At 50.6% G+C, this 11968-nt stretch overlaps 1 protein-coding gene across 3 annotated transcripts; it reads left to right on the top strand.

The window, feature by feature from the left end:
• The first annotated feature begins 2608 nt into the window (after positions 1-2608).
• LOC136502569 (uncharacterized) lies at positions 2609-5346 on the top strand. Of its 3 annotated transcripts, XM_066497828.1 has the most exons (9): positions 2609-2682; positions 2767-2871; positions 3083-3407; positions 3496-3712; positions 3802-3999; positions 4089-4262; positions 4337-4726; positions 4811-4999; positions 5127-5346. In XM_066497828.1, the coding sequence occupies exons 5-7, from the start codon at positions 3883-3885 to the stop codon at positions 4517-4519; spliced, it is 474 nt and encodes a 157-aa protein (XP_066353925.1). In that variant the 5' UTR covers positions 2609-2682; positions 2767-2871; positions 3083-3407; positions 3496-3712; positions 3802-3882; the 3' UTR covers positions 4520-4726; positions 4811-4999; positions 5127-5346. The 3 variants fall into 3 exon arrangements, with proteins under 3 accessions (XP_066353925.1, XP_066353924.1, XP_066353923.1); XM_066497827.1 differs by having other exon boundaries at positions 3496-3999; positions 4337-4711; XM_066497826.1 differs by having other exon boundaries at positions 3496-3999.
• Positions 5347-11968: the final 6622 nt, after the last annotated feature.

Genomic DNA, 11968 nt, shown 5'->3' with positions numbered 1-11968 from the left:
GGCGGCGGCCCCCTGCAGCTGCGCCCGGCCGCCCCGGCTCCACCGGCGGCCGCCCCGCGCCCGGCCGGCCCTCCTCCCCCGCGCCGACCACCACCGGCGGCCCCCTGCGCCCGGCCGCCCCAGCTCCACGGCGGCCGCCCTGCGCCCGACCGACCCTCCTCCCCCCGTGCCGGCCCTCCTGCCCCCGCGCCGGCCCCCACCGGCGACCCCCTGCACCCGGCCGCCCTGTCCCCACCGCCACCCCGAGGCCAGCCCTCAGCTCGGCCTGGTCGCCGGCTGGTGTTGGAGGGGAGGAGGCAGAGGTGAATTAGGAGGAAGAAGAGAAGGAAAAGGGGAGAAGGAGGAAGGGGAAGAGAAGGAGAAGAAGAGGAAAAGGAGAGGAAAGTTGAAGAAGAGGAAGGGGAGGAGAGGAGGAGGAGGAGAAGTAGAGAAGAGAGAAGGGAAGGGGGAGAGGAGTACTCCGGCACCCTCGACCTCGCCGGAGAAGAAACTGAACCTCGCACCGCGACGCCCGACTCCGCCGCAACACTAGGTAAAACCCTCGTAATTGGCCTTCGTGCCGTATGTGGTTGTGTGGGCCTTCGTGTTGTTTGTCGATATGAGGGCCTTCGTGCCGTTGTCGTTGTCAGCCTTCGTGCCGTTGTGAATGTCGGCCTTCGTGCCGTTCTTTTTTGCAGGTTATGAAAACCTCACCGTGCAGGGGAGGTGCTGCCGAATTTTTAACAAATACTAACATGTTGCCTTTTTATATTGCAGAGGATCCGTCGGAGGGGACCAGAGGACCCCGATCGTCTACATGGGCGTTGTGGGTCTTCTTGCACCGCGTCGCCTCGCCACTGCACCAACTCGACACCGCCCCGCTAGCCTGACCTCACCGGCACCTTAGGTATAACCCCTCTATCCGTATCATGGTCGTAGGTCGCGTAACCCAGTTAGGCGTCTCCCGTCCAAAACAGATACGGTCGGAGGTATGCGGATCTTTGCATATCTGCAACCGTATCTATTTCGGATTGTCCACATTTTTTGGACAGCCCACGGATGCGTAGATGAGGTTAGTTTCCATGGTCTGCTCTGGTCTGAGGCAGACTTTCGGCATCACCTCCTTGTTGTTCTCTGGATACACACTCTCCCTTGCAGGACGTGTATCGAGAGAACGGCGGGGAGGTGCTGCCGAAATTCTATCTCGGATAACGAGCGGAGCATGGAAACTAACCTCATCTACGCATCCGCGGGTGGGATTAGGACATATCCTCACCTATTAGAGAGTAGGAACACCGCGTAGATGCAATTGATGGTTACATTACTATGTGCTGTATATGTGGAAGGATGGAAGACCGTCAGTGGATGTACACGGGCCAGAGAAGCAGGAGTGACTTTGACATTGAGTGAGTGAATGGGACAGATGCTTTCTTGGAACATGCATGGAGCTCGGGTGTAGCTAAAGGACATTCTAAACTTTGGTGTCCCTGTAGCAAATGTGACAACAACAGAAGGGTAGACAAGGTGACCATGGGTAAACATCTTGTGTACAATGGTTATACAGCTGGCTACCACCGGTGGATCCACCATGGTGAAGCAGATCGTATAAGAGCAGAGGTGGTGAGACCACGCCTCGAGGCTTTTGATGATGATGCCGGAGTAGAAGACATGCTAGATGACACTCACCAAGCTCACTTCGCAGAAGGACGTGAGAAGGAGGAGATGGAGGAAGCCGCTAAGGCCTTCTATGAAATGTTGGACTTGGCACATAAACCCCTTCATGAGAGTACAACGGTTTCTCAGTTGGATGCCATTAGACGTGTTATGGGGTTGAAGGCCGAGTTAAATCTGAGTCGCGAAGGCTTTGATAAGATGTTGGCCATGTTTGGCAGCATGCTACCGGAGAAGCACATTCTGCCGAAGAACTTGCACGAGTCACAGAAACTACTTCGTATGCTTAAGATGCCATATGACAAGATACATGTTTGTCCGAAGGGGTGCGTCTTATTTAGGAAAGATCACAAGGATGCAAAGTACTATCCGAAGTGTAAATCCTCAAGGTACCTGGAGGTAGACTCTGGAGATGGCTAGAAGAGGCAGCTTACGATCCCCGCGAAAGTCCTACGACACCTTCCGTTTGTGCCGAGGATCCAATGGTTTTTCATGACCGATGAATCCGCGAAACAGATGACATGGCATAAAGAAGGTGTACGGTACGAGCCGTGGACGATGGTGCATCCATCTGATGCCGAAGCATGGACGTACTTTAATGACAAACATCCTGACAAAGCAGCTGAGGCTCGTAATGTATGTGTCGCGCTTGCAACAGATGGGTTCAATCCTTATGGATAGTTGTCTGCCCCATACACATGTTGGCCCGTGTTTGTTATCCCCCTGAATCTCCCCCCGGCATGTCCTTTCAACGGCATAACGTCTTCTTGTCGTTGATAATTCCAAGAAACTCGGGGAGTAATATGGGTGTGTACATGGAGCCTATGATTGATGAATTAATCGACGCTTGGGAGAAGGGGGTATGGACATACGACCGAGCTACAAAATCATCCTTCAAGATGCATGTTTGGTACCACTACTCCCTGCATGACTTCCTGGCGTATGGGTTATTCGCCGCCTGGTGTGTCCACGAGAAGTTCCCGTGCCTAATATGCAAGGAAGCTGTGAGGTTCATTTGGTTGAAGAAGGGTGGTAAGTATTCGTTGTTCGATAGGCATCGTCAATTCCTCCCTTCTAACCATCCATTCAGACAAGACATCAAGAACTTTATGAAAGGTGTTGCAGTGATAGACCCTAAACCGCGCATGAAGAGTGGTGCTGAGGTGCGTGCTCAGATAGATGCTCTCGTGCCCAATGAAGGAGGTGGTTTTGTGGGATATGGTGAGGAACATATGTGGACTCATATGTCCGGCTTTTTGAGGAGTTGTGCTTCGTCATGTGCTTGGACTTGAGATTTACTTGTGGTTGTGACTTGTGCTTGGACTTGATGGACTATCGTTGTGAATTTGTAATTACGTTTTGTTTATTTTGCATCTCTTTCTAAGTACTTCTTGTTTATCTGTGCTTATTGGTTTACTCTTTTTAATTGCAGGTGATTGAACAAAGATGGTGGGTGGTGGGACGAGGAAGCTAACGTCCTTGTACCGAAGGACAAGCACCGCTGCACCGGGGGAGAGTAGGAGGAGGAGCAGCCGCAGGAGGGAGCCGTCGCCTGCCGCCCCGTCGCGTGAGGAGGAGGAGGAGGAGCAGGTGCCCTAGGAGGACGCCGAGGAGGCACAGGAGGATGAGGAGGAGGCGACAGCAGTGGGTTTCGCTTCATCTAGTTCGTCGAGCGTCTACTTGCGAGGTCCCGTGAGCCTCCCTAAGCGACCGATACCTCGTGAGAGACGCCCGCTGATTCGACCTGAGGGGGAAAAGTAAGTAACTTTAGATGTTATCACTACTTTATGTGATATGTTGAAAATCAAAATAGAAACTAATAATTTTTCTTAATCACTTGGGCAGGAACTGGACGATTGTGGCGAGTGGAGGTGCTCACACACGCCAAGTCAATGGCATCCTCGGTCTTCTATGCAAGGAGCACTTCCCTGGCCTGGTTGAGTATGCCGGAGTGACGGGGCCGGCCTACTCGTTTGGCCACTACGCCGCCGCCCCTGATGCTGTAGATCGGGCCCGCAGGGTATTCAACAACAAGGTGGAGCGGGTGAAGCAAGAGCTGTGGGTAAGTCCTCCTCGCACTACATTGCTCAATACATCGCATTCATTGGACATTCTTGAAATAATGAATGGATACATCGTGTTTGTATGCAGGATTTCTTTAGATGCCAGGACGGACATGAGGCCAGGGCGGATGCGGTGGCTACCAAATGCTGCAAAAAACTCGTCGTGGACATGCATTACGAGGCGCGCATCCAGGCCGTCGTAACTTACCACGGGACCATCCTTGGAACGAAGGTCACCAAAAGGGACGCAATGAGCATGACGCTGACCCGGGACCAGTACCTGCAGGTAAATACAGAACATTAATACTGATTCCTTTTGAGATTAAGTAGGCTTAATTTCATCTTCTGATATGTCATGTACTTGATGGCCTATAGATGATTCCTTATTGGTGCGCCGCGTATCCCCAGTGCTGGGAACGGATGGTGGACAAGTGGTGCTCACGCGAGTGGGAGGAGACGCACAACTTGTGCCGGGAGCCACGTTTGATGATGCCAGGTGTAGCACACCATCAAGGCAGCCGCAGCCTTAGCGGATACGCAGAAACATGGGTATGCGAATTCATTTATTTATTCTAACGCTCAATTATGCATGATTTCTAATCATCTTGCTGTTTTTCTCACAGTCGACGTCACATGGTGGCCAGCCTTGCTCCATCTTCAAGGCATTTGCTATGGCCCACAAGGGCAAGGCGACGTCCGACGTCGACTACAACCCGGTGGATGGGCCCGAGGCGTACAGCAATGCAACCGTCCACAACCGCCTCAGTGAGTACATATCGATGGCAAGGGAGGTCCATGGGCCATAGTACGATCCGAGCACCGAGGACCTTGATGGAGAAGTCGTCATGAGGGTGGGAGGAGGCAAGAAGCATGGCCAGTACTGGATTGGCGACGGCACAATCGACTCGGCCGCTACTCCTAGTCTCTCCCAGATTCGAGCAAGCAGCACGAGCAGGAGCCCAGCCATACGACCTCGGCAGGACACTTCACACCACCAGGTGGAGGCACTCGAGGTTATTCCTAGTTTATTCGTCGTTCATTGGTTTTTTCATACCTTTCCTTTGCATTATTGTAACATTGGGGTGAATGTATTGTAGGCCCAGCTGGAACAAGAGAGGAGGATACGGAAGCAGATGCAGGCGATGATGGGGAGGGTGGAGGCTGAGCAGCGGAGGATGGCGGAGATTCTTTGGTACATGCAAAGTCTTGGCGCCACTATGGGTGTAGTTCCGCCACCTTCGCTTTTCGCTCCACCTCCACCTCCACCTCCTCACTATTCTACTCCTGTGAGTATAAATGTTTTAGTTTGTATGTTCATGCTTACGGTCAAACCTAATGGAGTATGAAAGTTTTATTCATGTATGGTATATATTTATCTTGTCTCACACATGCAATCTCTTCTCCTTTGTGCAGAATCAATCGGCGGCATCGAACGATCCTCATGCTTCAGCGAATCCTTCACCAAATCAGTGATGATACTTGTGGTTGTTAATGGTACTTCTATTTGCAATTGTGGTTGAAGATGATGGAGCACTTGGATTACTTGTGAACTTATTTGTGATATACTGTGAGACATGTGACGTTTGTGATATATATGTGACGTTTGTGATATATATGTGGTGTTGATGATATATATGTGCTGTTGATGATATATATGTGATGTTGGTGATGTTTGTTATATATATCTTCTGTTTGTTTAGATGGGATGTAAAAAAAACAAATAAAAAAGGCTGTTTTCAGTCACTTTGCCGAGTGCAATTGCCATAACACTCGGCAAAGTGACTACCTAGGAACTACCTGGGAACATGCTTTTCCGAGTACAAAGGCCATTGCACTCGGCAAACATCACAGATTTGCCGAGTGCCACGGCCCAGGCACTCAGCAAACATCGCATGCTTTGCCGAGTGTCTAAGTCAACGGCGCTCGGCAAAGAGGGGACCTTTGCCGAGTGCTTGACCTTGACACTCGGCAAAGCCGCCGTCACGGTGGCGCTCGCCGTCACGACCACTTTTCTTTGCCGAGTGTCGGATTGGCACTCGGCAAAGTCTTTGCCAAGTGCCCGATAAAGTGCACTCGGCAAAGAGGTCTTTGCCGATAAACTGTTTACCGAGCGCCCTTTGCCGAGTGTAACGCCTTTGCCGAGTATATATTGGCCTTTGCCGAGTGAAGCCGCCTCCGGTAGTGTGTTCGGCAGGCCGTAAACGATCGTGGATTATTCACTGCTGGCTGGTTTGGTGTAAGAGAAAAATACTATTCCAGCTTATAATCCACGATCGTATACGAGCAAGCGAACATGCCGCTTGATTGTGATGTCGCCTGGTCTTCTCCAGCATGAACTAAGGCTGCCCAGATCCAGACTAGAAAAGAGATGAGCAACCGAGGGATAGAAAGAAAGTGAGGATAGATCCGCATTAATTACACTAATCACCCGCACCCCTAATTACTTATATCCATATACCACTTATGTAATCTTGGTTTTTATTAGATTAGTCGAAGAACACTAGTCGGGCTGGTTTTCACCGTCGTAGGTGGGGACCACCAGACGCTATAATTTTGTGGTTACCGTATTTCTTGTTGGTTAGCCGGAGTGGAACGGTGCTCCACTGAGGCCTAGAATATATAACAGAGAGTGGAATAACATAAGAGATCGAGAGGCAGGGAGAATCCTTAGAATGTGAGGTTCGGTTGCATCGGTTCATGAGCCCTCACATGCGGTTGCATCGGCTTGTGGCTCCACCATTTGAACTGAATAAAAAAGCCCAATCTTCATCTCCGTTGGCCACTGGTGGAAGGAATTTGGCGCATGCCTGTTCTTTGTTTTCAGTTGTTTATTTACCATGAATCGATTTTTTTTTTTGAAGAATATGAGAGTTCATGATTTATGTCTCTTACGTAAAATTATCAACATCTTCTATTACAAAAAATATGTTTAAGCAACTATAGAGCGTACTCACTCTGTTCTATAATATAGTGCATTTTAAAAATTTTAAGACAACTTAAGGGAACACTATATTGACGCATATACCCATGGATTGCTCCAATTAAGGCGTTTCTCCTCAAATCAAGGTTTTCTTTTTTTAACAAACCTTAATAAATCTAGGCACAGTCATATGATGTAGAATGCATTATATTTCAGTACAAATTTTAGAAGTCGGAATGCACTATATTTCAGGGTGGAGGGAGCATATATACAGTTTTATATTATTCACTTTTATCAATATCAATATATTAAAATTTGATTAGCATGCATGAGCGAGTGTGTGTTTTTTTCTGCATGCATATTGATTGGGCTGGCACTTGTGGTTCTAAGTACATGTCTGTGTGTATATACACATATATAATATAATATCATAAAAAGAATTAAAAATGAAATGGTGTGAAACAAAATATTTAAAATTGGAATACGTTAATGGAGGCGAGCGGCTTAAATAATGCCTCTTCTGTTAATCGCTAAATGAAGGCGGGCATCTTAGTACTGCCGCCTCCTTTAACAGATTAACGGACGCAGGCCACTTCTGGTGATTTCCACAGTTAGATGATTAACATAGGTGGTCGTTGACCTGCGTTAATCGGATTAATAGAGGTGGTCAGGGCACCCGCAAGGAAAGCGCGATTAACATTGGCGCTGAGCTGGAGGTGGAAGCCCTGTCCACCTTCGTTGTAAGTATAGACGTAGCAGCCTAGGAGGCGACACTAGGCGTGGCTTGCATGTGACTCCAAGCAAGCTATCATTGAAAGCCTCCAAATTCCGGTAAAGGCCATTGATGATTAGCGAGAAAGTCCGCGTAATAACTGCAAAGCGCCTTGTGCTGTGTGTCTGTCCACTAATGTGTTTTTCCCCGTTGTCCTTTTGGGCCGTGGGGGGTTAAGGTGAAAGTGGTATGACCTAGTTTTGGACCGGAGGAAAGAAGGATGTTTGTGGAAAAATGAAAAGGAGGGTGAAAAGAAAAACAGAAAGGGGGGACTGGTGGTGGTGTTGGGGGTGTTCCAGTTGTCGTCTCTCCTTGGGGGTGTTGGATTCTTCTAGAGGGCTCAACTGTCTTTTTGGGGTTGCGTCTAATCCTAGCTTTCATGCATGAGCTTGGGGCATCCATCGAAGGAAAAAGACTAGCACATCTCCAAAAGCACATGCTTTAGATAGAGGATGAGAAAAAGTTGGGGGGAGGAAGAGGTAGTGGTAGCTCCACATTAGCCTCGGCATGTTGACGACGGCTCGAGATGGAGGGCATCTAATCCTAGCTTTCACGCATGAGCTTGGGTCCACCGGGAATAATTCCAGGCCACGCTCCCCTCCCACCACTCCTTTGTGTATGCTCCGGTAGTAGCCCAATCCCATTTGAGTGGGGATGAAAACGGATCGGATACGAACGGATATCACTAATATTATATTTGTTTTCATATTTCTGTCCGGATTTGGATTCGAATACGGATAGTATCAACCATATCGGATATGATACGATTGGATATCGACACCACAAATATGCGATTTGAGTATTTGGATACGGATACGGTATCGGATGTTGAATATCCGGACTCGGATACGAATAGATCTGAACCCCTTTAAACGGATTCGGTCTCAAATACGGTCGGAAAATATCCGTACCGTTTTCATCCTACCATTTGAGGGACGCGCACAGTGCTGCTGTACAGCGTGGACTAGGGAAAGCAAATCCTATACTACCAAGTATTTACTGTACGCTACAGCCAAGTACGTACTGCTACGCTCTGAGCTGTAAATGGGCCGAAATCTAACCCCCTCCATCCACTACCGGACATAGCATCTTTGTCGAGGGCCTGAGGATTTGCCGAGGGAAAATGCTCGGGCACTCAGCAAAGAGTCTTTGCCGAGGGCCTGGCCCTCGGCAAAGAACAGCCCTCGGCAAAGACTCAAAGACAAGCACACGGCAACAATAATTCTTTGCCGAGGGCTAAGGGCCGACCCTCGGCAACACCGCCTAACACGACGTCCATCCCCTGCCGTCAATCTTTGCCGAGGGCATCACCGTTAGGCCCTCGGCAAAGACTTTTTAACCGTTTTTGAGAATTTTCTTTCAAAAAATTCTTTGCCGAGTGTCCCTGGCCCAGCACTCGGCAAAGACAGTCTTTGCCGAGTGCCAAGCTGGCACTCGACAAAAAATTTGGGGTCAAAAAAACAAAAAAGAATTGAAAATTTGCCGAGTGCCAGCTTGGCACTCGGCAAAGACTGTCTTTGCCGAGTGCTGGGCCGCCCCGCGCCCCAAGCCGGCCCCCCTCTTCCACCCCAGCCACCACCGGCGGCGGCCCCCTGCAGCTGCGCCCGGCCGCCCCGGCTCCACCGGCGGCCGCCCCGCGCCCGGCCGCCCCGGCTCCACCGGCGGCCGCCCCGCGCCCGGCCGGCCCTCCTCCCCCGCGCCGACCACCACCGGCGGCCCCCTGCGCCCGGCCGCCCCAGCTCCACCGGCGGCCGCCCTGCGCCCGGCCGACCCTCCTCCCCCCGTGCCGGCCCTCCTGCCCCCGCGCCGGCCCCCACCGGCGACCCCCTGCACCCGGCCGCCCTGTCCCCACCGCCACCCCGAGGCCAGCCCTCAGCTCGGCCTGGTCGCCGGCTGGTGTTGGAGGGGAGGAGGCAGAGGTGAATTAGGAGGAAGAAGAGAAGGAAAAGGGGAGAAGGAGGAAGGGGAAGAGAAGGAGAAGAAGAGGAAAAGGAGAGGAAAAGTTGAAGAAGAGGAAGGGGAGGAGAGGAGGAGGAGGAGAAGTAGAGAAGAGAGAAGGGAAGGGGGAGAGGAGTACTCCGGCACCCTCGACCTCGCCGGAGAAGAAACTGAACCTCGCACCGCGACGCCCGACTCCGCCGCAACACTAGGTAAAACCCTCGTAATTGGCCTTCGTGCCGTATGTGGTTGTGTGGGCCTTCGTGCTGTATGTCGATATGAGGGCCTTCGTGCCGTTGTCGTTGTCAGCCTTCGTGCTGTTGTGAATGTCGGCCTTCGTGCCATTCTTTTTTGCAGGTTATGGAAACCTCACCGTGCAGGGGAGGTGCTGCCGAATTTTTAACAAATACTAACCTGTTGCCTTTTTATATTGCAGAGGATCCGTTGGAGGGGACCAGAGGACCCCGATCGTCTTCATGGGCGTTGTGGGTCTTCTTGCACCGCGTCGCCTCGCCACTGCACCAATTCGACACCGCCCCGCTAGCCTGACCTCACCGGCACCTTAGGTATAACCCCTCTATCCGTATCATGGTCGTAGGTCGTGTAACCCAGTTAGGCGTCTCCCGTCCAAAACAGATACGGTCGGAGGTATGCGGATCTTTGCATATCTGCAACCGTATCTGTTTCGGATTGTCCACATTTTTTGGACAGCCCGCGAATGCGTAGATGAGGTTAGTTTCCATGGTCTGCTCTGGTCTGAGGCAGACTTTCGGCATCACCTCCTTGTTGTTCTCTGGATACACACTCTCCCTTGCAGGACGTGTATCGAGAGAACGGCGGGGAGGTGCTGCCGAAATTCTATCTCGGATAACGAGCGGAGCATGGAAACTAACCTCATCTACGCATCCGCGGGTGGGATTAGGACATATCCTCACCTATTAGAGAGTAGGAACACCGCGTAGATGCAATTGATGGTTACATTACTATGTGCTGTATATGTGGAAGGATGGAAGACCGTCAGTGGATGTACACGGGCCAGAGAAGCAGGAGTGACTTTGACATTGAGTGAGTGAATGGGACAGATGCTTTCTTGGAACATGCATGGAGCTCGGGTGTAGCTAAAGGACATTCTAAACTTTGGTGTCCCTGTAGCAAATGTGACAACAACAGAAGGGTAGACAAGGTGACCATGGGTAAACATCTTGTGTACAATGGTTATACAGCTGGCTACCACCGGTGGATCCACCATGGTGAAGCAGATCGTATAAGAGCAGAGGTGGTGAGACCACGCCTCGAGGCTTTTGATGATGATGCCGGAGTAGAAGACATGCTAGATGACACTCACCAAGCTCACTTCGCAGAAGGACGTGAGAAGGAGGAGATGGAGGAAGCCGCTAAGGCCTTCTATGAAATGTTGGACTTGGCACATAAACCCCTTCATGAGAGTACAACGGTTTCTCAGTTGGATGCCATTAGACGTGTTATGGGGTTGAAGGCCGAGTTAAATCTGAGTCGCGAAGGCTTTGATAAGATGTTGGCCATGTTTGGCAGCATGCTACCGGAGAAGCACATTCTGCCGAAGAACTTGCACGAGTCACAGAAACTACTTCGTATGCTTAAGATGCCATATGACAAGATACATGTTTGTCCGAAGGGGTGCGTCTTATTTAGGAAAGATCACAAGGATGCAAAGTACTATCCGAAGTGTAAATCCTCAAGGTACCTGGAGGTAGACTCTGGAGATGGCTAGAAGAGGCAGCTTACGATCCCCGCGAAAGTCGTACGACACCTTCCGTTTGTGCCGAGGATCCAATGGTTTTTCATGACCGATGAATCCGCGAAACAGATGACATGGCATAAAGAAGGTGTACGGTACGAGCCGTGGACGATGGTGCATCCATCTGATGCCGAAGCATGGACGTACTTTAATGACAAACATCCTGACAAAGCAGCTGAGGCTCGTAATGTACGTGTCGCGCTTGCAACAGATGGGTTCAATCCTTATGGATAGTTATCTGCCCCATACACATGTTGGCCCGTGTTTGTTATCCCCCTGAATCTCCCCCCGGCATGTCCTTTCAACGGCATAACGTCTTCTTGTCGTTGATAATTCCTGGAAACCCGGGGAGTAATATGGGTGTGTACATGGAGCCTATGATTGATGAATTAATCGACGCTTGGGAGAAGGGGGTATGGACATACGACCGAGCTACAAAATCATCCTTCAAGATGCATGTTTGGTACCACTACTCCCTGCATGACTTCCTGGCGTATGGGTTATTCGCCGCCTGGTGTGTCCACGGGAAGTTCCCGTGCCCAATATGCAAGGAAGCTGTGAGGTTCATTTGGTTGAAGAACGGTGGTAAGTATTCGTCGTTCGATAGGCATCGTCAATTCCTCCCTTCTAACCATCCATTCAGACAAGACATCAAGAACTTTATGAAAGGTGTTGCAGTGATAGACCCTAAACCGTGCATGAAGAGTGGTGCTGAGGTGCGTGCTCAGATAGATGCTCTCGTGCCCAATGAAGGAGGTGGTTTTGTGGGATATGGTGAGGAACATATGTGGACTCATAAGTCCGGCTTTTTGAGGAGTTGTGCTTCGTCATGTGCTTGGACTTGAGCT

Source organism: Miscanthus floridulus, chromosome 14, assembly GCF_019320115.1.
Source record: "Miscanthus floridulus cultivar M001 chromosome 14, ASM1932011v1, whole genome shotgun sequence".
Taxonomy (NCBI): Eukaryota; Viridiplantae; Streptophyta; class Magnoliopsida; order Poales; family Poaceae; genus Miscanthus; species Miscanthus floridulus.
The sequence above is the reverse complement of the archived record's forward strand: the minus strand, read 5'-3'. Positions and strand labels throughout refer to the sequence as shown.